The sequence below is a fragment of the Lampris incognitus genome, chromosome 11, assembly GCF_029633865.1.
Source record: "Lampris incognitus isolate fLamInc1 chromosome 11, fLamInc1.hap2, whole genome shotgun sequence".
Lineage (NCBI taxonomy): Eukaryota > Metazoa > Chordata > Actinopteri > Lampriformes > Lampridae > Lampris > Lampris incognitus.
Genome location: NC_079221.1, coordinates 29,118,203 through 29,144,278, shown reverse-complemented (window position 1 = coordinate 29,144,278; position 26,076 = coordinate 29,118,203). Strand labels below are relative to the sequence as shown.

General features: G+C 44.8%; 1 protein-coding gene across 3 annotated transcripts in view; it reads left to right on the top strand.

Moving 5' to 3' along the window:
- Positions 1-26,076, top strand: part of LOC130120757 (mitogen-activated protein kinase kinase kinase kinase 4-like) — a 157,328-nt gene that overhangs the window by 56,380 nt on the left and 74,872 nt on the right. For all 3 annotated transcript variants that reach the window (XM_056289475.1, XM_056289474.1, XM_056289476.1), the window contains exon 3: positions 9,142-9,198. In XM_056289475.1, coding sequence (XP_056145450.1) covers positions 9,142-9,198 — 57 coding nt within the window. The remainder of the gene's footprint in view (positions 1-9,141; positions 9,199-26,076) is intronic.

Here is a 26,076-nt window from a genome sequence, read left to right as displayed (position 1 = left end):
ATGTGGGTATGTGTGGCCGGGGTGCCTGTTCGGGGACTGGGGGGAATAGCGTGATCCACCCCCATGCTACATCCCCCTGGTGAAACTCCTCACTGTCAGGTGAAACTCCTCACTGTCAGGTGAAAAGAAGAGGCTGGCGACTCCACATGTATCGGAGGAGGCATGTGGTAGTCTGCAGCCCTCCTCGGGTCGGCAGAGGCGGTGGAGCAGCAATTGGGACGGCTCGGGAAGAGTGGGGTAATTGGCCAAGTACAACTGGGGAGAAAAAGGGGTGGAAATCCAAAAAAAAAAAAAACCTTGAATTTTCCCTCTCCTTCGCTTGGAGCTGTTGCAGCTATGGATCACAGTGATGGTGTGATTAGGGTGACCCTTGAAAAGAAAATCAAAATCTCAAAACTTCCTCCGCCCGAGAAAACCCAAACTTTCTCCTGAGTAAAGTAGTTGATGCTCCATGTGGCGGGACACAAATCTTTCCCAAACTACTTGACTAATGACACAATCATGGCAGACATCTGGAGACGGCAGAAGCCGTGGGAGAGTAGGATGAGAGGATGAGGAAAGCATGTTTGGGGGTTGTGTGTGTGTGTGTGTGTGTGTGTGTGTGTGTGTATTAGAGGATGTCAAGATGTTTGTGAAATGAGTGATCAAAATGCGGTGGAGTGGTGAGTGTGTCTCAGTTTTAGACGGGTCAAAAGGGGTAGTCATAGCAGAACAGGGACGATGTGGTGGAGTGTGGCTCTGCGGTAAATGTGACGCCAGGCTCAATACAAACTGGTTACCTCTTTAACATAATGTCCGCTTCACACTTCACCTCTGTTTTCGACTCATGTCTGCTCAAAGGAAAGCTGGCTGATCATGAATCCACTGTTGGTGACTGAAGGTATTTAAAGGAGCAATAAGCGGCTGTTGATTTTGGGCAGAACTTTGAAATATTTTCAGATCCTTAAATCGAATTCGACACCGCCCTTCCCAATCAGAAAGCATCAGGATGCCTCCATAGCCACGCCCCGAAAACACATGCACGCGCCGGACACACCAGCTGATTGACGCGAAAGCATTTCACCTGAGACGAGCATCATTATGAGCGGAGCCGAATTAGCTGCACCAAATGGATGTCACACACGTAAGAGAAAACTAACTTTATTATTATCATGAACATAAACAACAAACCGGTTGTAGCAATCACGACTGGCTTGCTAGGTAGCTAGCAGGCAGCTATGCGTTAGCAACCGGCCTTTGTGTACACGCAACTGTTATGCGCATAACAAACGCGTGTGTCACTTAGGGTTTGATAGGCAGCTCGTTGGTTCCCATCATTTGACTTGGTCGTTCGTTTGATTGGATGTCGTTGTTTTAGCTCCTGCCCCTTACAGGAACTACGCTTTTTTCCCCATTTCGGTGTCAAACGTCTTATTTTTTTTAGTACTATCGATTACTGTCGAGATATAATAAGAATTTTAAAATTTTGCCAAAACCGGCGGCCGCCTATAGCTCCTTTAATATTTGCATTTTAGCTATGACAACTATCAGTTTACGCGGCGGATTGTTTGTCAGCTAATTTAGATGTTGTAATTATATGATCCACCCTGTTCATGGTTTGAAAACGGTGCTTTTTCAGTGTTCTTTTGTCGTGGACTGATAATTTTATTCATCCCTTACGTCAGACTCTTAAGAGGAACTCTTGACACACTCTTTCTGTGTGTCTGTCCTTCTTGGCTTTCTCAACCTTTTGTCTGGACCTTGAATGTGCGTCTGTTTTGCCTATGTGTGTCTTACGTTGCGAATGTGTGTGTGTGTGTGTGTGACACACTGAAACACACTTGAGGCTAGCCTGTAAGGCAGTCCCTCGTTCTGAATAGAGGAGCCAGAGAAGATGATGTCAACATTTTAACCACCAGGCAGGAGTCCTCTGCAGTAATTATTGTCTGTATTCTGAGGTCACCTTACACACACACACACACACACACACACACGCGTATGTATGATACGTGCATGCAAACAAAAACTCTACCTCAGTGACATTCACCTATATAATGTCTCAGTTCTGTGAACACTAATGGCACACATACATACATACAAACATGGACACTGAAAATTATACATCAGTCAATTCGTAACACAATCGACCAGATGCAATAACCACAAATGATCACTGCTTGGCAAATGCTCACACACTCACATGTTCTTGCGCTCACTCGCTCGTTCTCTCTCGCTCTCTCTCTCTCACACACACACAAACACACACAGTGGTTGCATGCTGATTACTAGTGGGGCTTCTTTTTTTTTTGCTTCAAAAACATTTGTGAAACCAAATCTTAGGACTGATGCAGGACAGGCGGGGGGGGGGGGTTCGTGGTGGAGAGAATAGAGAGGGGGAGAGCGATGGGGATGATCAAATGGAGGTGGAGGCCCTGCTAGTTTAAAACCAGGAGCTGACAGAGTGAAGATGTGCATTCACCAACAACTGTCTTGACATCAGTAGCAAACATGCAATGCGCCAGTAATGAGGGCACTACTTGGCTGTGGTGTGTGTGTGTGTGTGTGTGTGTGTGAGAGAGAGAGAGAGAGAGAGAGAGAGAGAGAGAGAGAGAGAGAGAGAGAGAGAGAGAGAGGAGAGAGAGAGAGAGAAATCAGTCCTTGTGCAGCTGAATAAAGGCCAGTCGACGCACTCCTCCTTCCCCAGACGCTGTTGAAAAGAACTGCTTCATCAGCAGAAAAAAAAAAAACCCTTGGCCCACAACCTCTCCTTCTTTTCCTCTTCCTTCTCCTCTCTTCCTCCTCTCTCCTTTTCATCCAGCCTCTCTCTCTCTCTCTCTCTCTCTCTCTCTCTCTCTCTCTCTCTCTCTCTCTCTCTCTCTCTCTCTCTCTCTCTCTCTCTCTCTCTCTCTCTCTCTCTCTCTCTCTCTCTCTCTCTCTCTCACTACCATCTTACTCTTTATGCTATTACCACTATCTCCTCCTCTTTCTCACCGATCCAGTTTTTCTTTCTACTCCATCCTTTCTCTGTCTCTGTCTATCTGCCTGTCTGTCTCTCTCTCTGTCTGTGTCTTTCTCTCTTTGTGTGTGTGTCTGTCTGTCTGTCTGTCTGTCTCTCTCTGTCTGTCTGTCTGTCTGTCTGTCTGTCTGTCTGTCTGTCTGTCCACCCCACAACCACTATCTTCCTCCCCATTGCACCTTTTATTTTCTTGAACCAGCAAGTAGCTGAGGAGGCCCTATGGAAGGAGAAACTCAGTTGTGCCAAATCTCAAGGTGAGGGAGTGAAGCCAGACAGAATTTACAATGAGCCAGGAGTAAAACCTGCGGGATTTTATGTTTTGGCTGCAGGTGTGTGTCTGTGTGTGTGTGTGTGTGTGTGTGTGTGTGTGTGTGTGTGTGTGTGTGTGTGTGTGTGTGTGTGTGTGCGTGCGTGCGTGCGTGCATGCGCACGCACACAAGTGTACATTAATGTGGAAGCCCTAAATGCCTTGGTTCATTGTGTTTTCTTTTCAATGTGCTGCGTTTGAAAACATCGAGGTGTGAATGGCTGCCTGCCTGCCTGAGTGCTTTTCTTGTCTAGTTTTTATCAAACCACTTGACTGAGAACATCTTTTCTAAAATAATCCACAGTATTTTTACAAGGTTTTTACTTGTTTCGTTTTTTTTTTGTTGGACTCCCAGTTTTCCAGTTATCCAGTTATTGCTGTGGTTCCTCTCATGTTTTGGCTATGTAAGTCTGTATTCTGTACAGCAGTCTGTTCATTTGGGTAATTTTTAAATGCATATCCGGATGTGGTCACATCTGTTTGTGTGTAAGCCATGTGTACTGTGTTTCAGCATGGTACTTTGCATTGTGTTGGTACTGTAAGTTTGTAATCAATATGAGGTGTGTATGTTGAGTGTGTATGTGGGAGCTGTATAGGCAGTTTCTATGAGCATTTAAGACTGCATTTATGCTCACATACAAACTGTTATTAGCATTGTGTGTGTGTGTGTGTGTGTGTGTGTGTGTGTGTGTGTGTGTGTGTGTGTGTGTGTGTGTGTGTGTGAGAGAGAGCACAAGGGTGAAACAGATGACTCAGCAGGAGCAGTATAATGGGCAGCCATGCCTGTATTAGATGGATGCTGGAATTTAATGGAGGCTGATGGAGGTCAGCTGGCCTCTTTGGCTAAGGAGCATTGAGCAAACACACATACATGCACACACACATGCGCACACACACACACAAGCCTAAACTAATTCCAAAGTCTTGTGCCCAAGTGCATAATGGACAAATGCACCCTACCACATAAAGGCACAGCCAACATGGATCTTTCTCTTTCTCTCTTTGTTGCATGCTCTCGTGCTCTTTCTTGCTCTCTCATGATCTCTTGCTCACCTTTTCACTCTTTCTCTCATGCATTTCATGCATTTGTTCCTGCAGAGAACATAACAGTATGTATTGCTGATGAGGCAGCATACAAGCTCTTTCACCCACACAAAAGCCGTGTTGTACTCAGCATGCGCGCACCCATCCACACACAAACACACACACATACATTTACACTCGTACATTCTGGTTAAAGTACCACAGCCTGCAGTAGACAGTATGCCGGGATGAGACTACACCAAGGGTTGGCAACTTATGACACGTGTGCCCACGGTGGCACATGTGGCCATTAACGCGGGCATATACTTTGTTTTAATAAAAACATTTTTAATATAAAGTATAGCCCAATTTTGTGAACTAAATGAACAATTCAATTTAGAATAACACTGAAATAATTGTAGTCTCAAAATACACCATTATTTTTGACAGCAAGAGAGCGTACACAAGTGACATGATCTGGCATCCCCCTCCCTCTGATCTGCCCACTAGCGCAGCATTACAGCGCTAGTGAAAACGTAGCATAGCTAGCTAGATTTCTTTTTTACTTAATGCCAAGAACAAGTGACGATGGCAGAAGCAATATTGTTTAATCATTTTGAAACAGGCACGAGAAAAACTTCAGAGATAAGGCTGATAAAACTGAATCAATCCAGGGGGCAGTGGCCCAGTACGAGAAGCAATGTGCCACCAAAAACCAAGCTACAGAGGGCAGCTATAAAGCCGCTCAGGGCATTGCTTAACATGGGAAGCCATTCTCTGATGGAGAGAATATAAAGGAGGCATTCCTCAGGAGTTTGGAGGTCATATTTGATGGGTTACCAAACAAAGACAACGATTACCAACAGGATCAAAGAAATACCTTTCTCCTAGAACTGTAGAGAGGTTCATTACAGACATGGCGGAAAATGTAGAGGACCATAAACTTGTGCATTGAAAGATGCGTCAGTATTCAGCGTAGCGCTTGTCAAGAGTGCATGTAAATGACGGTCTACGTCTAGCAGTGGTTACCAGATATTGCGACAAACAAGGGTTGCACTAAATTGGTAAGGTTGAATTAATTTTCTTTTGTGCCCTTGTAATTTTCATACATTTGCACAAATAATGTGTGTGTGTGTGTGTGTGTGTGGAGTGCAGATCTTATGGCATGTAGAATCTAGATGGGGAGACAAGCAGCAGCAGTAAATAAATAGATAAATGCTCAATATGAAAATGAACTGGCACTTGGGTCTGTAATTTTTTTTTTTAACTTTGTAAAGTGGAACGGGACATCCAAAAGGTTGCCAACCACTGGACTAACAATATTTTTGTCTTTCACGATGGTCACCATATCAGATTAGGCAATCATAGTGCCATAAATTCTTGCCATGTCTTCGCCAGAAGTCTGGCAACACTACAGGTATGACCCTGACCAATCATCGTATGCTGCCTTTCACGATCTTACGCGAGTTCATAGTTTGTCAGGGAGGAGGATCAATAAATTGTCAATCATGGCTACAGAAACACGTGTGATGCTGGTGGTTTTGTGTTCCAAAAAGAAAAATAAAAGAAAGGAAAAAATTATTGTGGACGCTGTTGTGGCTAGTGCTACTGGGGAATGCTAACCTAGCATAGTTTAACTGGCGACTCATTGGGTTGCTGAAGTGCCTCCGCTATTTCTCACCAACATTTAACCTATCTATTTTGACTCTGTCATGGTCCTCCCTCGAAGAAATGTCAACAAGGCAGGGGTATTGTTGCCACTGCTCAACAAACCTGTCCTCGGTTTCGTTGTTCCACCTGACAGCAGCAACAGCAGCGTCCCTCTTTTTCTTTGCCATGTCTACAGATGTGTACCAGAGAGCCTTCTGTCATCCTATTGGTCAACATCAAGGAACGTCGTAGGAGATGTCAGACTAGGCAGGAAAATACAAAAAATTCTGACATGCTAGATTTTTTGTTGGGGTGTCATGGGGCATCCCAGATGCCTCATTGCTGTTCTTCGATTATGTCACACTACACAGAGTAGACACCTGTTCGTTGTTCCCGACATTCATAATTGGGCCCAATGCTGGAAATTTGTCGGCAACGACAAAACTAAGCCAAAAATCAGGCTGAATCCCATGTGGTCTGATCCTAGCATAGGTGATGCTTGTGTGACCAGCATGCCCTCAGTTGTAAAAGCCCATTCATTGTTAGTGCACAGCCAGCTCTGTGTACTGTGCCACTATTCCCATAACAGGAGGCTACATAGCTGCTTATATGTCCATATCTGTCCTCTGTCGATGGCACATGCTCAGTAAGCCCTCGAGTTTGTTATTGAGGTTACTGCAGGTGATATTGTAATGTTGTAATGGAATCACACAAACATAGGAACACAGATATTCATATGGGGAAGGCTAATTGGTCACAGGCGTGCCTGGTAGACCAGATTAACCCCTCCTTGCTCCATCTGCCTCCCAACCAACACTCAGTCCCTCTCCTTTTCAACATGGTAGCCTAATAATGTAACAAGGATGTTGATTTGAAAAGGTAATGCTTATTTCTTATGCATGCATGGGGTTGACCTTGTTACCCAGTCATGCCTTACTGTTAGCACATATGCTTTTATCAGATAGTGATGTAACTTTTGGATAGTATTGATCGGTAAAGTGCTTCCTTTGTCCTTTGTAATTCTGTGAGTGGGTTGTCGCTGCTTGGCTGGGCTTCCTGCTCTCTCGCTGGTGTATTTCTGTCACCACCACACTCTCCAGGAAGCCTCTATACCTGGGCCCTGTCTGCTAGGGCGAGCAGAAAGCATGCAAACTCAGATAGACACACACACACACACACACACACACACACACACACACACACACACACACACACACACCTTCCCATTCTTTCTCATACTCGCTTTCTCATATCCTCAGCTCCAGGTTGTTGCTCCCTGATCAACCCTCCCACCCCAGCCCTGCCAAGCTGCAACAAAGTGGGTTAAGCCTCTGTGGTTTAGCCCCTGAACTGCACCATGTCATGTAGACGGGGGAGGATGAGTTCGGGTGGGGAGGCTGTCGGGTCCTTCTCAGGTGTTGGTAGTCCTCCTTTAGGCAAAGAAAACCGTATTGTTTAGCATTCTCACTGACACACACACACACACACACACACACACACACACACACACACACACACACACACACACACACACACACACACACACACACACACACACAAACTTAGATGCATGTGTGGAAGCCTGTGTGGGTGTCCATGCATATGCACGCACACAGTGGCACCCGAGGACTCAGACCGACCTGCAGACACATTCTCTCTCTACACTCGTCTCCTGCAAACCACCAACCCCCTGCCTTTCCTATTCTGTTGCTTCCTGTGTTAAAGTGTGATGTCATAGCAAGTTTACATGGGTAGCATTGTTGCCGCTTGGTGGTAACTTCAGCATTGTGTTTATGTTGTAAAGAGTAAAGAGCAGGCTTAAACCCTAAGTCTTTGTGGTTCACTGTCTTTAAATGTTGACTTGTACTGCCCCTTTTTTGTTCAAGTTGTTTTCTTGGTCTTGGGTAAAAAAAAAAAATCCATTGAGAAAGGTATCATTATATCTCTAACATGGCCGCAGGCTATATTTTGGCCTCCCACATGCAGTTAGATGGCCTTTTGTAGGTCCTAGTTATTTTGGAGGTGAATGTAATCATGGATATAGATAAACACACAAAGGCAGACGTACACAGAAAGACTGATGGACACACAACACAGACATACAAACACAGTAGGAAAGAGGCACATATGCAGACATCTAGAATCTAGATTTATATGCAGGATACATTAAGAGGTTGTCTGTTGTAGTTGTGTTAACTGATGCAAGCTAGGGACGTCCAGGTAGTGTAGCAGTCTATTCTGTTGCCTACCAACACAGGGATCGCCGGTTCAAATCCCTGTGTTACCGCCGGCTTGGTCGGGTGTCCCTACAGACACAATTGGCCATGTCTGCGGGTGGGAAGCTGGACGTGGGTATGTGTCTTGGTCGCTGCACTGGTGCCTCCTCTGGTCGATCAGGGCGCCTGTTCGGGGGGATAATAGTGTGATCCTCCCACGCGCTACGTCCCCCTGGTGAAACGCCTCACTGTCAGGTGAAAAGAAGCGGCTGGCGACTCCACATGCATCGGAGGAGGCATGTGGTAGTCTGCAGCCCTCCCTGGATCGGCAGAGGGGGTGGAGCAGCGACCAGGACGGCTTGGAAGAGTAGGGTAATTGGCCAAATACAACTGGGGAGAAAAAGGGGGGGAAAATCCAAAAAACAAAAACAAAACTGATGCAGTCTAAATGCTTTTGGTTACTGGAGGTTTACTCTGTCAGTGAAAGTAAATGAAACACTTTACATGAATTGTCACAAGCAATACAATTCGAAGTGACAAACAGCAAACACAGGTTTGGGCCTGCTGCCTCGTGCTCCTCCCTGCTGTTGTAGAGAGGGAAACGACTTGTTTCTAATGTTGCTCAGGCTTTTGTGATCTACTGACTCACTCCGTAGGTTATCTCAGTCTGTTAAAGTATGGCCAGGAAAGCCTTTGTGTTGATTGGGTTCGCACAGACTGTGCTGTGTCTGAACTTAACTTGGGCCACAGAGGTTTCTCTCATCTGGGCTGAGGGAAGAACATGGAGCTCTTCGACGTCTCATGGCTGAGCTACATTCATACATAAACTGTGGATTAGGGATTACAAGACTGCGCGGGTGTGTAAAACTGCCGAGGGGTGAAACATTTCAGTTATTTGACTGTAAAGATGTCCACCCCGTTGTTTCATATTCCCCTTTCTCTCTCTGCAGGGTCGACATGTCAAGACGGGACAGCTGGCGGCCATCAAGGTCATGGATGTCACAGAGGTAAGCAAACACTGGAGTGTTGTGTATGTATGTGTGTGTGTGTGTGTATACGTATACTTTTCCGTGTATATGGTATCTGTGTGTGTGTATCCTTAAATGTGTGTAGGTATGAAGGGATGCATGTTTGATTATATGAATGTGCATATAGGATAGTTCCCTGTTAGTGTGTATGTACATTGCATCGGTATTGTAAATGTTTTGTTGACATTTTAGTGCGTGGTTGTTACTTGCTGTATTCTTGCACCGCCTAGTAAAGGGAATCTTAACTATTTTGTTTGAGAGGTACAAGAGATTTGTTTTTAAAAAAAAACCCTATATTGATTCTACTTCGTAACATTGACAAAAAAAACTCTGTTTCCGATAGTGGGTAGACCCATGTATGAGTCAGGATTAGAACCACAATTTGATTTGCTCAGTATGTGTGTGTTTTTTTTTAATGCACCAGGAATTCAACTTCATGTGTTGCTACCTGATGCACATATAAATAAAACTAAGGAAATTTTGAACATTTGTATATAGCACATATAGGTTTGGCTTTTGTGTATAAAAATCAGTGCAAGTACTCGACTTTAATGACATCTAGTGCGTGCACAAAATTAAGGGGGACATTATTGCTGCAGAGGCCACCGCTCTAACTATACGTACTGCAAATCCCCAAGTTGGCCCCAAGTGGAGTTTTTATTACATGTTTAAGGCCTAAATAGGTTCTAATTTCTGACTTGAATTCTGGTTATAGCAGTTAGCACCAAAATAAACTGCTTCCCTCACTCCCCCCCACCTCACCCCTGCATACCCAAGTCCCTCATGTCAATATTTTTCCCTCTAGAAATAGTCATAGTTTTCAGAATCAAAAGCCTTTTGCTTATGAGCCCCCCCCCATTCAGCCACAAAGCTGACTTTGTGTTTGGAATTCAACCCATTTTCAGTTCACTAACGACAGTTTAGATGATAGTCCTGAGGGATGTGTGTGTGTGTGTGTGTGTGTGTGTGTGTGTGTGTGTGTGTGTGTGTGTGTGTGTGTGTGTGTGTGTGTGTGTGTGTGTGTGTGTGTGTGTGTGTGTTTTGTCTCCTCCAGAAGGCATTTCTGCTGTGTTTGATGTGTGCGCATGTGCATGCATGTATGTTTTGTGTGTTTGTCTCAGCAGACGTACTAACTTACATCTCATGACGGCGATGATGTCGATGGAGCCGAATGCTCCTTTCCTGCCTCTGCACCACCCACTCGCATCGCTCATAACTGAATGAATAATTGAGTGAGACATAGAAAAATATTCACTCACACGTACACTCTCACACACACACACACACACACACACACTTGATGTTGCTTGACCATTTTGCACTGCAACGCCCCGAGGAGGAATGACTGTATCGTCAGGACTGTCACATGGATCCTTTAATCTAGGTTAATCATTATAATGAAGAAGATTCCAAGGTTTGTCTCCTAAGTCCACTGTGGTCACAGACGATTGTTCTCTCTGGAAGAACTCCAGTCTCACCAGACTTCTTCTTCTCCACAAGGAGCCAGCGAGCACCGTAAAGGTTCCACATTCCCTTAAACTGCCCTGCTTCTTTCCTGAAGATGTGCTTTGGGGTTATTCTCTCTGAAACATTTTGGGGAAAACTTGCAAGTTAGGAATATTCACACAACGCAGTGGTTTGTTTTCTCTCTGTATTTGTTAGGTTGCGGGCGGGGGGGGGGGGTCATTTTCAGTTGAGTTGTTTCAGAAACTAAACACTCGACTTTGTTTGGGACATGTGCTAAGGATGACAGCTGAGCATTGTAGTGTTTGTGTTTGAAAAGCTAGGTGTTTTTCACGTGCACACATGAACATGTGGTTTGGCATACGTGCACACGTATGCATGGCTCGCTCATGCACAGACACACACGCGTGGGCGGGCACGTGCACCTGGTCGAATGTCATTACTGCAAACCCCCCCCCCCCCCCCAAAAAAATCCTTGGGTACATGTCTCCTTTTATGTGTTAGTCTGTGTGTGTGTGTGTGTGTGTGTGTGTGTGTGTGTGTGTGTGTGTGTGTGTGTGTGTGTGTGTGTGTGTGTTTGTCCATCCGTCCACCCACTCTCAGCTCCAAAGACACATCTCAGCATATGGGCTCTGACCCACATACCACTTCCTGTTCCACATTCAGAGGGTGGGGGGGGGGCTTAGGGGAAAAACAACAAGAGAAGCTGATGAATAAGGTTCAGGAAGAAGTAATAAGAGGGAGAGGTAGAAAGGTGTGAGACCGAGGACAAGAGAGGGATGGGGGGGACAGAATGGGGAAGGAGAGGAGGATGAAAAAACACCAGAGTGGAAGATAGGAACAGAAACTGAGAGAATAAACAGGTGAATAGGTGGAAGAGTTTTAACAAGGAAGGTGGCAGTTAATTTAAAAGTTACAGTGTTGGAGATGAAGGGGAAAAAATGAGTGTCAAGCTCTGTAGTTTTGTCCTAATTTTGCATTCAAACCTATTTTTGGATATTATCTCTTGGTCTCTGCATGAATGCAGATTCTTCCTCTTTCCATTCTTCTGTTTCTTTTTTCAGTTCTTAATTCTCATTGTATTAAGACGCTTTGGCGTGGAGAGAGAGAGCGAGAGATGGAAGTGGAGGGTGATCTTAGGTAGGGAGAGATAAATGGAGAGGGTGAGAAGGAGGTAGTGAAGGACTTATTTTTCCTCCTCATCTTTGGGAGGTTCAGCTGAAGTGCAGTGGGATTATGGGAGGGGTTCTTGCTGCTCAGCGTGCTTGTCTCTTCCTCCTTGGTCTCTGCTTCAGCTCTATTTCATCTCCCTCTTCTCCCACTCTCTGTGTCACCCCCCCCTTTTTTGCATTTATCCTTGTTTTCACCTCCAGTTTCTCCTGCCTGCCCCCCCTCCCCACACACCCTACTCCTATTCAGACATATTGTCTCCTTATATGTCCTATATTTGATTCTCTCTCCTATCTCTCTCTATCTCCATATTCTCTCTCTCTCTCTCTCTCTCTCTCTCTCTCTCTCTCTCTCTCTCTCTCTCTCTCTCTCTCTCTCTCTCTCTCTCTCTCTCTCTCTCTCTCTCTCTCTCTCTCTCTCTCTCTCTCTCTCTCTTTATCTCTATCTCTATTTCTGTGACTGGGAGAGGGAAGGGAGTGGCAGAGTGCACCCGTCTGTAATAGACTCATTCAATTCTTCCTGTGAGAAAGCATTGTAGTTGCAATAGCTTTGCATCTTGCTACTCTCAGGTTGTTGACAAAGTGTGTGAATTTTCTTCTGTTTGTACGCATATTTTAGCCATCAGGAAAAGAGAGCTACTTTATTTTGTCATTGTACAGTTGTTCAGTTACAATGAATTTGTCTTCTGCATAAACCCATCCTATTGTGTTGGAGCAGTGGGTAGATGCAGCGCCTGGGGACCAACTCCAGTTCTTCTTTCCATTGCCTTGGTCAGGGGCACAGACAGGAGTATTAACCCTAACATGCATGCCTTTTTGATGGACTGGGTAAATCCCAAATATTTGTGAGAAAAATTCAGAATGCAAGTCCTGTGGGGAGGCACACAATGTATTGATTCTGTGTCTGGATTAAAGTGGCAGTAGACAACTTTTCAACTTTTCCTCCCTAGCGTTTCCACGTGGTGTTAATGTTTGCGCCACTGTTGCGAAGACAACCGGATCACTCTCCATTTATTAGAAGCCTGGTTACTGTCCAAAGCAAGAAACAGCCATAAGAATCCCAACTTGAATGAACTAGAAACCCTGATCTCAGTGCTTTGATAAAGGCAGAGTAAAACATCCGGTAGTATTGATAAGTAGGCAGGTTGTGTTACTTACTGATCCGGTAGAAAGAATGCCAACTGAATGTCGGTTTGGAACCCTCTCAAGTCCCTAGTGTTGTATCGAACTCTGTTTCCCCGTCGACATCTGTTTCCCCCTAGCCAGAGTTCAATACAACACCGGGACATTTGATTAATCTTAACCTAAGCTTAACCTAATGCTTACCTTGACCTAATCGTAACCGATAGCTAACCTATTTCCATGCAAACGCTTTCTTCTGGCTAGGGGGAAACACATCTCGACGGGGAAACAGGGTTCGATACAACACCAGACCTCGCTCCATCAAGTGAATGCCCGTCGGAGGGTCACTCTTGTTTTACCTCCGTTTCTATCCCTTTCCCTCTTCACCTTCTTTGCCTCCTCCATCAGTGGGGTTCTTTTTTCTTGACAGATAGCATTTCCATTGTCACTACAGTTGTTCCATTTCCGCTACTGGGGATAGCTACTGGGAAAAACAAAAGCGCTATCCTCTTCCTATTTTGGTTGCACAATAGTTGATACACTTAGTTTGTGCCGTAAATCGAGCCTTCGTTTTCCCGCGAGATTGTACCCAGTGGCAGACAGAATTGCATAGTGAAAGCGAGACCATGGTGTCAGTATTCTATAGCCATTATACTGTGCATAGTCCATGGGCCAGAGCCCAAAATTTCCTATTTCGGTACACTCAAGGTGGCAAAACTTACTTATAATTTTTGAAAGGATCCATGTCTGTAGATGATATTTTGGTATGATAACCATTCCTGAGTGGCAGCTGTATCACAGTTATCAGCTCATGAAGTTAACCACCCCCTAAAGTAAATTGCATTTTAGACGCTGGTGCATATCCTGGTTTAGCCTCATGGTCAGGACATTTTTCAATGTTCTATAATATTGTCTTTGGTATCATTTTAAAGGGGACCTTCTTAGCTTTCATTCAAACCCTGTTGTGGATATTTCTCACAAATATAGAGGTCACTTGAGCTCTTCAACCCGTCAATAACACACATCTTTCTGCAATCTTCGCCTAAACTATATACTTTCTTTTAGCCCTGTGGCATCTAGGAATATCAGGGACACAAAACACAAAAACTGGAATACTCACAGGACTGTAAAGATTCAGGAAATGTATAATATACCCATACTATTTCATTGTGTGAGGTGATTGTGAACCTTAAATTAGAAGGGCATTATTACTAAGAAACTAACTAGACCAAAGCCAGTTAGTCCATGGGTCAGACCAGATATCGATATCACCTAAGGTGACGCAACTTCACTGGTGCCATTTTATTTGGTACACAAACAGAAGTAAAATAATACATGATAACCTTTCCAAATGAGCAGCTATTTCATTTTTCTTTCAGGAAACCTGTTTCTGTGCCTCTCACGATTGTGTATTTGCCTAGATTTTTACAAATATAGCATTTCAACACCCCTGGTACTGATTAGCCTAGCTTAAACTCTGGGACAGTTCTTAGTTGGCCAACAACCAAGGATAACCAGTACTGTGTACTTCCATTCATTGTGCTAAGCTAGGCTAACGTGCAGCCAGATAGCTTTCTACTAAACACATATAGAGGAAACTGGTATCTATGTTCTTGTCTCACTCTGGAGAAGATTGTAAGCTAATTTCCCATAATGTTAGCATGTTCTTTTAATGTATATGTTAATATGATTAGTTAAAGTGGCTACGAGGAACTTTCATCTTGTGTTGATTTTAGCGGCCTCATGTGGACAAAATACAGCTGTTGCATAGCAACTAGGTAATGTATCTATTTGTGGCTATGTAAGATAAATAATGGTAATATGACGCTGGTGAAGCAAAGTAAACTTTGTTTTAGTAGTGTTCATACACCTAAGTTACATGTATTTGTTTGTATGTGGCAGGTGAAAACTGACTGAATATGGCCACTGGTGAACAAGCAAGTTTTTACCCAATACCAAAGCGCCCACGGGTGGAGTGCATTATCCACTGTTCTGATGATACAGATAAGCTGGTTTCACTACAAAGTGTCGACTCATGGAGAACTCTGCTCAGGGCAGCTCAGATACGAAATCATGCACCAGTTTTGAAACTGGCAAAAGACATTCCTGAGGGACAAATTCCAGCAATCTACTACCACAGAAAGTGTCGCAGTATCTTCACTATGAAGCAAATTCTTGATGGCCTCCTTGCAAAAGAAAAGAAAAGTTGTGTCTCTGCTGAAGAGAAACAATCTAAGAGAGTAGCTCGACATGCTCCAAGTACATCTAGGACTTATGATGCAGAGTGCATATTTTGTCAGAAAAACAGCAAATATTCCAAGAGACAGAATACGAGAGAAGTACTGGTGCAGTGTCGAGAACTGCGAGCTGATGCAAAGATCAGGAGTGCAGCCACAAAGAAAAGGGACAGCAGAATCCTTGCCATTGTGAGTAGAGACCTTGTAGCAGCTGAAGGGCACTACCACAGGTCATGCTATAGACTTTACACCAAAGAAGAGGTTTCCAAAGGAGAGGTTGCCAGCAATGAAGATGATGATGCTGCAGCCCAGTATGAAGCTGCTGTGAATAAGGCATACAATGAGCTGTTCCTCTTCATCAGGATGGAGCTTTTTGGCAATCCTCAAGTGATGACAATGACTGATCTCTCTTCTAGACTGGTAGCTTCAATGAACTCCCAAGGCATTGCCCAAGTCAAGGAATCAACCAAGAAGCACATAAGGCGAAACCTGGAGAGTGAGTTTGCTGGAGCCTTGCAGATATTCCCTGATGAGAAAGGAAAATTCCTCCTCTATCCCGATAACTTGCCCATGAGGGAACTTGCCAAAGAAAATCAGTCTCTCAAAAGGGAGCTGCAGACCCTGAAAAGTGTCAGTGCACAAGATGTTATAGCCAAAGCAGCCATCAAATTGAGAGCAGACATTAAAAGTCAAGATGTTCCTCAAACCTGGCCGCCTGAAGTCTAACCAGAAGCAGAATGTCCTACCATTCCAGAGTCGCTCATTATCTTCCTGTACTCTCTACTCACAGGCTCAAATGATCCTGATCATGCATCCCAGAGAGTGCAGTGCCTTCTGCAGTCATTTGGCCATGACATAGTATATGCAGTGACATGTGGAAATACCAAGCCTTCCAAGCACATTGTTCTGCCATTCAGTGTCAAATCGTTGACAGGAAATGTAGAGTTGATAAACGTCCTCAACCGACTTGGTCACAGTGTGTCCTATTCACAGATGGAAGAGATCAACACTGCCCTGTGTCTCCAGAAACTCTCATCATCGGGGAGTGGCATTGCCCTTCCAGCTAACATCCATCCTGGTATATTCACAACTTTAGCCTGGGACAATATCGACCGTCTTGAAGAAACTGTCAGTGGTGAGGGAACATCTCACAGAGTCAATGGGATTACTGTGCAAGCAAAGCCAGTCAACCCACTTCCTGTCCAACCCATGCCCACTGTTCCCAAAACAAAGAAGAGAAGCATTGATGGACCCCCACCAATGTTACCAACTTACAATGCTGGACAACGGGTAGGGCCACCACAAAGCAAAAAGTCAGATGCCGATACTGCAGCCAATACTAAGCTTGCCAGAGAGAAAAACCTTCTTTGGGTCCTAGCACGCATGTCACAACAAGAAGAACAGTCAGTCAGCAGCTGGACAGGCTTCAACATCCTGACTCGAGGAGAGATGACGGTCATCCCCGACAATATAGGCTATCTGCCTACCATCAATGCTCCAGCGACACAAATGTCTACTGTCAACGAGGTGCTTAACCAGTCACTGAGCATCATGCAGTGCTTAGGCCTGAGGAAGATTGTCTGTGTCTTTGACCAAGCCCTGTATGCGAAGGCTGTCGAGATCACATGGAAACACCATGACAAGTTCCATGATATCATCGTTAGGCTTGGGGTATTCCACACCATCTGCACACTGCTGGCAATAATAGGAAAGCGTTTCCAAGATGCTGGACTCAAAGACCTCTGCATTGAGTCTGGCATGATTGCAGAAGGCTCAATTGCTGGTGTTATGGATGGCCGCAAGTACAACAGGGCAGTGCGACTACACAAGCTCCTGTATGAGGCTCTCATGCGACTGACCTTGAATGGTTTCCTGTCCTGGTTGGAAGAAACTCACAGGAATGACATGGTTCACCTGAATGAGACACTGAAGACCATTGACAGCCTCGGGAAAGAAGTCTCACAACATGTTTTGAAGGAGGTCCTCGAGAACAGCTCTTGTACACGCATCATGGATCTATTTGAAGTCTACCGTGAGTTCCTTAGAGGTGGAAACGGCAGCCTCTCGAACTTCTGGATGTCCTATTTGGACATGGTTGAAATCTTGTTGGGGCTCATCCGAGCATCCAGAGAGGGAGACTGGATGCTACACTTGGCTAGCATTCGAGCAATGATCCCATGGTGCTTTGCTTATGACAGGATGAATTATGCACGCTACTTCCCCTACTACTACGCCCAGATGTCTGAGCTGCCCATCACACACCCAGATGTGTACACAGAATTCATGGAAGGAGGCTTCTCAGTCCAACTGGGCTCCACCAATCCCTTTGGCCGAATCCCTGTTGACCAAGCTATAGAAGAAACGGTGAACAAAGACACCCAAACAGCTGGAGGGACAAAGGGATTCAGCTTGAAGCCAGGAGCTGTGACCAAATATTATCTCACAGCTGAGTATAGAAGCATGTACCTCAGACAGCTGAGAGACCTGACAGGTCAAGGCAGGTGCAAATGGTCTCATCCAGATCTACAGAGTCCAAGGATCAAGAGAGATGAAGCAGATGTCCAGTCTCTCATGGACCTTATGGAGAATAACTGGCTCAATCCTATGTCCCCTGATGAGATTGATTTGGTTAGCCTCTCCACTGGCAACATGGCTCCACCTGATGTGACCATAGATATCTTGAGAGCTCTTGAGAAAGGAGAAGAGGCCTACCAAGCATTCCAGCAAACAAGGTTCGATGCAGACCCACCACCTGTGAAATTCCACGACAAGATGACCAAGCAAAGTTTGAAAACATTCTCCAATGTCAGCACAAAACAAGCTCATGGAAAGAAAGCCCAGGATGTGGTTCTGAAGGCAGATAGAAACCTTTTCAGTCACATGATCCTGGTGGCTGAAAGCAGGAAGGTGAATCTGAAGGATGTCCTTGCCTACCCATTGGGCCCACTACCATGGGCACTGGCAAATGCTGATGGGTCCTTACGAAAAACAAACAAGGCTGCACTTGCCAGAGAGCTTGAAAAGAATGTATCTCCTGCAGAAGATATCCCAATCCCATCTACTTCCATCATTGATGGGATGAGCCTGGTCCAAAAAATGAATGGCAACAACAAAACCTTTGCACAGGTGGCAGAGTCAGCCTTGACCCAGGTCCTCCATGAGGGAGCACAGAGTGGGAGGATTGATGTTGTTTTTGATGTCTATCACCAGACTTCGATCAAAGATGCTGAACGACTGAACCGGGGTGGAGACATCACTCTCCAGTACAAGAACCTTGAAGGGGGACACCACGTCCAGCAGTGGAGAAAATTTCTGTGCAGTTCCTCCAACAAGACCAGTCTCATCAAGTTTCTGGTGGAAGAGTGGAAACTCCCACGATACAGAGCTATGCTGCATGGCAAGGTGTTGTACATGACCTGTGAGGAAACCTGCTACAAGTTGACAGAAGATGGGTGTGAGGAAGCAGCAGAACTGCACTCCACACATGAAGAAGCTGACACCCGTCTGCTCCTGCATGCATTGCATGCAGCAAATGTGGGCTCAAAGTCAGTTATCATCACAGCTGAGGACACTGATGTCATGGTGCTTTGTCTTGGCTTCCAGAAGGACATCACCTGTCCCATCTACCAGAAGTGTGGGACTCAGAACCGCACACGGTTTGTCGACATCACCAAACTGGCAAGTTCACTTGGAGACAGCATCTGTGACAGCCTAATTGGCTTACATGCCTTCACAGGCTGCGACACTGTCAGTGCATTCGCTGGTCGAGGGAAGCTGAATGCCCTGAAGATAGTGAGAAAGCACACTTCCTGCCAAGAGACTTTTAGTCAACTGGGACAGACATGGAATGTGAGTGATGAGCTGTTCCAGAAAATTGAGCAGTTCACCTGTCGGATGTATGTTGCTAATAGCAGTACTGCTGAGGTGAACAAACTGCGTTACCAGCTCTTCTGCACCAAAAGGGGAGAGGTTGAGTCCAGCCAGCTGCCACCATGTAGAGACTGTCTCTTTATGCATGTTCAACGAGCCAACTATCAGGCAGCAATATGGAAGTGCTGTCTGCAGGCTAACCCTGTGGTGCCAAGCCCTACTGAGTATGGATGGACAGACGATGAAGGTAAGCTGGCCATTTACTGGATGCGCTCCCCACCTGCACCAGATGTGGTCTTGGAAATGCTAACATGCAAGTGTGTGCATTCATGCAAAATGCCAAGCTGCATGTGCCTGTCAAATGGACTTCCACGCACAGACATGTGCAGGTTACAGACCTGCAGTAACCAATAACAGCAGGATGGTCCAGAACTGGACTTTGAACTTGGGGAGTCAGATGATGAGAGAAACGAGCAGTTTGATGAATGACAGTGTGATGATTCTGATGGTATTACTGTGGTAGTAGTCTATTGATGCACAGGATGTTGATTCTGGACTTGGTTACCCAGAGCTTGATAACAATAATGTAACCATATTCACATATACCCATTACCCTACCCATTACCATTACATATACCCACTAATGATATGGGATTACATGTATCATTGACTAAGTATATGTAAATGTCAATGTTGTTTAAAATATTAAAATAGTTCATTACCTCACTATGGTATTCCTTTTTATCATGTATTTTGATTGTGTATTTAAACAAATGTATAGAGACCAGTTTGTGACCTAACTGGCTTTGGTCTAGTTCTCATTTAAGGCTCACAATCACCTCACACAATGAAATAGTATGGGTATATTATACATTTTCTGAATCTTTACAGTCCTGTGAGTATTCCAGTTTTTGTGTTTTGTGTCCCTGATATTCCTAGATGCCACAGGGCTAAAAGAAAGTATATAGTTTAGGCGAACATTGCAGAAAGATGTGTGTTATTGACGGGTTGAAGAGCTCAAGTGACCTCTATATTTGTGAGAAATATCCACAACAGGGCTTGAATGAAAGCTAAGAAGGTCCCCTTTAAAATGATACCAAAGACAATATTATAGAACATTGAAAAATGTCCTGACCATGAGGCTAAACCAGGATATGCACCAGCGTCTAAAATGCAATTTAGTTTAGCGGGTGGTTAACTTCATGAGCTGATAACTGTGATACAGCTGCCACTCAGGAATGGTTATCATACCAAAATATCATCTACAGACATGGATCCTTTCAAAAATTATAAGTAAGTTTTGCCACCTTGAGTGTACCGAAATATCGTCTGGCCCATGGACTAGCAGTCAACATTCACTTCATAATGATGAAGCAAAAAAGTTGTCTACTGCCACTTTAAACAGTATAGTTCAATGTTTTCCAAAGAAGGATGTACATACTACCATTGATTTTCACCTACCTACTGGTATCCCTGAGAATAGCAAGTGGCAGACCACATGAGTGCACGAAGGGGTGCAAGCTGGTAGAATAATAGATCAGTAGTTTTCCCATCTGCACTGGTGAGTCACGCAACACAGCTTGCAGATGACGGCTCTCTGTGTTTTAGGCCTGATGTCTTGAATCCAAAACAACTCCAGATAATTGAGGACGAATGGCATGCCATGTCTATAGTGGTGAACAAGTTTTTACTGCCACACCACTGGAAGGGTGAAATGAAAACAGATTTGCTTCTGTTTTAGAACTGAACTGTCTACATTTTTCTGATTTTTTTTTTTTTTGCGTGAGTACAATTCCAAAATATATGTATTCATATTTTCTGTAAGTGACAAAGTCAAGTTTCCAAAATTTGAAAGAGCTCACTTGTCCAATTCTGATGTAATCCATTGGAAATTGATACGAATCAGTGTTGAACAGCAGAAAAACCTCATATACAGTTTCATTATGGTCCTTTGTGTGTGTGTCCCTGGAGATAAACAGCCTTATTTGAAAAAAATTCTGTCAGGCACATTAAAACAGCGTTGCCTACACATCATCATAGCTGGGTTACCTAGAAACGTGTGCGCACGCACAACTCAAACACAGACACACACACACACACACACACACGTACAGACACACAATCAGACACCTTCCACCCACTCCAATGGCTCTCTAAAAGTTGCAAAAATTAAGGTGTTTGGGAAGGTGTGTGGAGTTGAAAATCTATTCCAACTCTTGTGTCAGTCCTCATTTTTTTATCCCTCATTTCACCTCCGTCACGGTCATTTAAGGGTCGCTAGGATATTGTGCTGCATCTATTGACAAAGTGCCACTGCTCTGATCCTTGACCTCCTTAATCTTGTTGGCGAGTGAAGAAATTATCCTCATTCTTGCACCGTTCCAGGGTGCTCTAAATGTCTGAAATGTAAATGTTAACATCCAAGTCCAGCATCCTATTTAAAACCCAGCAACCTTTTGTGTTTGTGGTGATGCTAACGAGTCTCCTCCACCACGCGTTCTTTTTCCATTATACCTCCATTATGTGGTTGTCCAGTCCCCCAGGATTATGGTTCTACTAGGTCTACCCACATTGTGTGCGATGATATTTGCAGCAAGATGGCTGCCACCATGTCTCCCACCATTTCATACCCAGGAATGATAATGAGTAGCTTCAGGATGCCTTGTTTTGAAAGACCGGGGAATCTGTGGGGGGAAAAAAAAATGACACTGAGAGAGGAAAAGGAGAGGGGGGGGGGAAAGAGAGAAGGAGGCATAGAGAAAGATGAGCAAATAAGGTGTTATGATAGCGTATATGAGACATACTATATTGTGGAGATGGATTAAACGTTAATGATACCTGCTGTTGTGGGATGGGTAATTGTGATGCAAAACTCTTTTCAACAGTGTATTTTTGTGGCAGTGGGGGTGGGGCTTGTTTGTATCAGCGGGGAGGAGGACATACCTGAGACGAATCGGCCTGATTGTGGAGCCTTTATCCTCCCCGCTGAGCCACTACCGGGAGACTTGTGGGCCAGCATGACATGAGGAGACTCACCAACACTGCCACACTGGGCGGAGGCGACTATACACATGACAGACGAGAGAGGGGCGGAGGGACCATGATGGCACAGATGGAGAGAGAGGCCGAAGGAGAGCCGAGGTGGGCCGACACCGCGGGGGAGTGCTGGATCATGGGCATGGGCAGGGAGATTCCGCTTGTGCCACGGACAGCACGGCGGGGCTGAGGACTGGGGGAAGGGGCGCGAGATTTGCCGGGGAAGGACGGGGGAAGCACTCTGGGCCAGCCAGACCTGTGGGTCTACTCTGGGTACTCTTGTCTGTGTGTCTGTCTTGTAATAATGATAACTGTGTTGCCGATATTTGCCTCTGTCCTTCTGTCCAAACCTCCTCATGGCGACAGTCCTGCCACAGTTTTATGCAAATTTTTAAGTTGTGAATAAGAAAAGCTGAATGGAAACGCCCTATTTTGATCCAAAAATAAAAAATCCTAAATATGACTGGAAAGTTTTTACGCTCATTCGAGGTGAGAAACTTGGCGTGTCGGATGGGTGCAACAAAGGGTGATGGAGATGGTTTAAAAGAAAAATCCCGAAGATGTAGGGAATAAAGTCTGTAGCCAGTATAATATAGCCATTGTATTTCCTCCTCTTCTTCTTTGGTTGGCGTACAGAGTATGATTTGGTAGAGCTGGCATAAATTTACCACAGTATCTTCTCCAGTGTCAAGTCTGTCCTGAAAACCCTCCGATTTGTCCACTAGGGAGTCAGGGCCTATCTGCTGTTATTGCTGAGCGACCATTATCGATGCTCTTTTGATGATGTAGCCAACTTGCATCCTGTGCACAGGGAGGCTGCTTATTCATTAAAAAAAAAGAAAACCCACCCTGACGGAAATGCACACTGATTTCATGTTTTCTTTTGTGAACTTTTCAGACTTTCCCCCAGAATTTGCACTATATTCGGATGGAAACACAGGTAGAGATAATGGGGGTCGCACAGAAAGATGGTGACGAAATGAGAGAGACTTGGAAAGATGATGTCATATTGAGTATGTCCTTGTCTGAGCAGCTGTAACCTAGACCGCTATCGCTATGTCTGTCTGTCTGTCTGTCTGTCCGTCTGTCTGTCTGTCTCTCTTGTCATCTCCCATCCTTGTCTCATCCTGTCCCCCCATCTCCCTCCTGGTCTGTGTTTCTGAATGTTTGTGTTTCATTGAGTGTGTCAATGTTTTACTTTGATGCAGATTTCTACCAAGTCTCTAGTGTAACAGGACTCTGTTCTTTTTAATGCTGTGGTGACAAAGGTGTCTGGTTGGAGTCTGATGCACCTTTCCTGACTATCTGACAGACTTACTGACTGAATGACTGACCGGCTAATTTGCTTGCTGACTGATCTGCTGGCTGGATGACTGGTCAGCCGGCTTACTTTTTGGTTGGCTAGGTGAGTATATGTCGGAAGGAAGAGTCCTTCGCTAGCTGACTGGGTTGCTGGTTGGCTGGCTGACTGAATGGGTGACTGGTCGATTGGTCGGCCAGGCTAACAGCTGGCTGACTTGCATGTTTGCTGACAAATGAACTAACCAAGTGCTTGATTGGCTGCCCCAGAGTCTGGTTACTTGGCAGGCCAAGCAGCTGGCTGTCATACTAATTTTTTGGCGAGCTGCCTGGCTAAATGACTGACTCGCTGGCTAACTGACTCAGTGACTCACTAGCTGGCATGCTACCCGGCTGCCTGGCTAACGTGCCGACTGACCGACTGACCCCATCATATTCATCCACGCTGGCCAGACAGTGAAAGCCTCTGCTGAAGTTCTTAAACAGTCTCAGAAGATTAGAGGGAATTGAAGAATAAACACTGTGTGACGTGTTTGACATATTGGAACTGGCTCCAGCGCCGTGCCTTTCCTTTCTACAAGATCAACTGCTTGAATCACTAAAGCATCTCTACTCAAAACAAACACCCTATACATAAATGGAAACATATCGTGTTGTTTTCAGCTGTATGCTGTTCAGCTGTGCATTGGTATGACGTCACAGAAATGCAAGTGGGGGAATATTTTGTCAGTGGGAAATTTACAAAGTGAATGAATACCGGAACTGCCTGCTTTGGTTAGCCAACCTTGGTTACAGAAATAACATTTTAATGTTGAAATATAGTCGAATCTGCCTTTTTAGGGGGAGCATCATAGTCTATGTTAAGCATGAGTTTTTCCTAAAAGACAGTGCCACCATTTGGGGGAAATACCATGACAAAATAACTAGTTAAACTAAGTTAAGGCAAATTGTGGCCCCTTTTAAAAGCTTTTATTTATGTAAAGTGGTGCATTTATTCTGCATTAATTCTATCCTGCTTTTGTACTGTATGCAGTGGTAACCATTATGGACGTTTGCCTTTATGTAGGCTGTCTCTCCTGTATCATCCTCTATTAGTGCTTTTTTTTCCCCCCCTGACAGTTAGGAGTTTTGCCAGGGGGATGTAGCATGTGGGATGATCACCGTATTCAGTTCTTCCTCCCCCCTGAACAGGCGCCCATTCGAACAGTGGAGGCGCTAGTGCAGCAACCAGGACACATACCCACATCCGGCTCCCCACCCACAGACACGGCCAATTGTGTCTGTAGGGACACCCAAACAAGCAGGAGACAGCAGCGAGGCCACACATCACCATCAAGCAGCATGATAATGGGGTGGGGGTTGTTTTGGGGTGAAAACGCCACATCATCCAGGCACCGACTGATAGAAGCTTCACGCGGAGAACAGCGAGAGTCCCACCGCAAAGCAGTCATAAATAAATGTCACCCAAGGATTTAGAAGCTGTACCCTCAATCTTGGGGCTTTGCCTGTTTGAGTCTACATTGTAATATCCTGTGTTGTTTGTGAGTACATGTGCCCATGTTATAGGCTGCGTTATCTGTGTTATTTACTTTTCATCCTCCTATTTTCTGCTTTTGTAGGCGTCGGTCTTTGTGTGTGTGTATGTTGATGATATCAGTTTATGAATCTGTTATCGTTTGGGATTCTGACGGCACCGGTCTCTCGGTTCTGATCTCCGCACCATCTTTGGCACACAGACTGAAAGTGAATACTGAAGGTGAATAAGCAGTGCTGTTTACCAGCCTTGCTGCAGTAATGTGGCTCGCTTGAACAGTAGCCTGTCTTTTTTATGTTTTCCCCCCATACTGTCCCGATGACGTAAATATTTACTGTTAGAGAACGCCTTAAGTGGCCAATATTTATGGAGGCTAGAGCAAAGAAGCCTCAGGCTGTTAATCCCAAAATGCAGAGTTGGCAGTGAACCAAGCCAGTGGCCAAATATTGGCCAGTTTGAACCCTGGATGAGAAAATCTGGACAGGGTGCAAATGAGAAATGGCACACTTTACTCTTTAAGCAACTGCTGTCTAAGTGCCCATGAGCTAAGGCAAGTAGCCATTCAAATCTAGTTGAGATATGACCAACAGAAAGGATGAGTTTGTTTTGATCAGTGCCTGGTGAATATTTATGACTGGAAAGCAGAACAGTGCTGAAAAAGAGCAGGATAACAAATGAAAGCACAAACACTTTCATTATCTTGGCGAGAGCGCTGTGTGTTAGTGGTTGGTGTACCACTCTTTGTGTATGACTGTTTGCATACTTCCTTGTTGACGCGTGTGTGTGTGTGTGTGTGTGTGTGTGTGTGTGTGTGTGTGTGTGTGTGTGTGTGTGTGTGTGTGTGTGCTAGTTCACATGGTCCCCTGCATGGCAGGTTTAGTGGTATATTATTTTTGTGTGTCAAACATATTTAAGATATGCAAAGCCTAAATGCATTTGGTTTGACTTGCTTATTTTAACGTATTCTTATCACACTAGTTTGGCTGTAAATGAAACACCAGATACATGTGCGCAATAAATCTAGAGGAAACAAGGAAATTAACTAACTGGCTATGTGCATTTGTTGGTATTTTTGTGTGCTCATCTTGAGAAAAATGTCTTTCTAAGCCTATTGTGTAACTTAAGC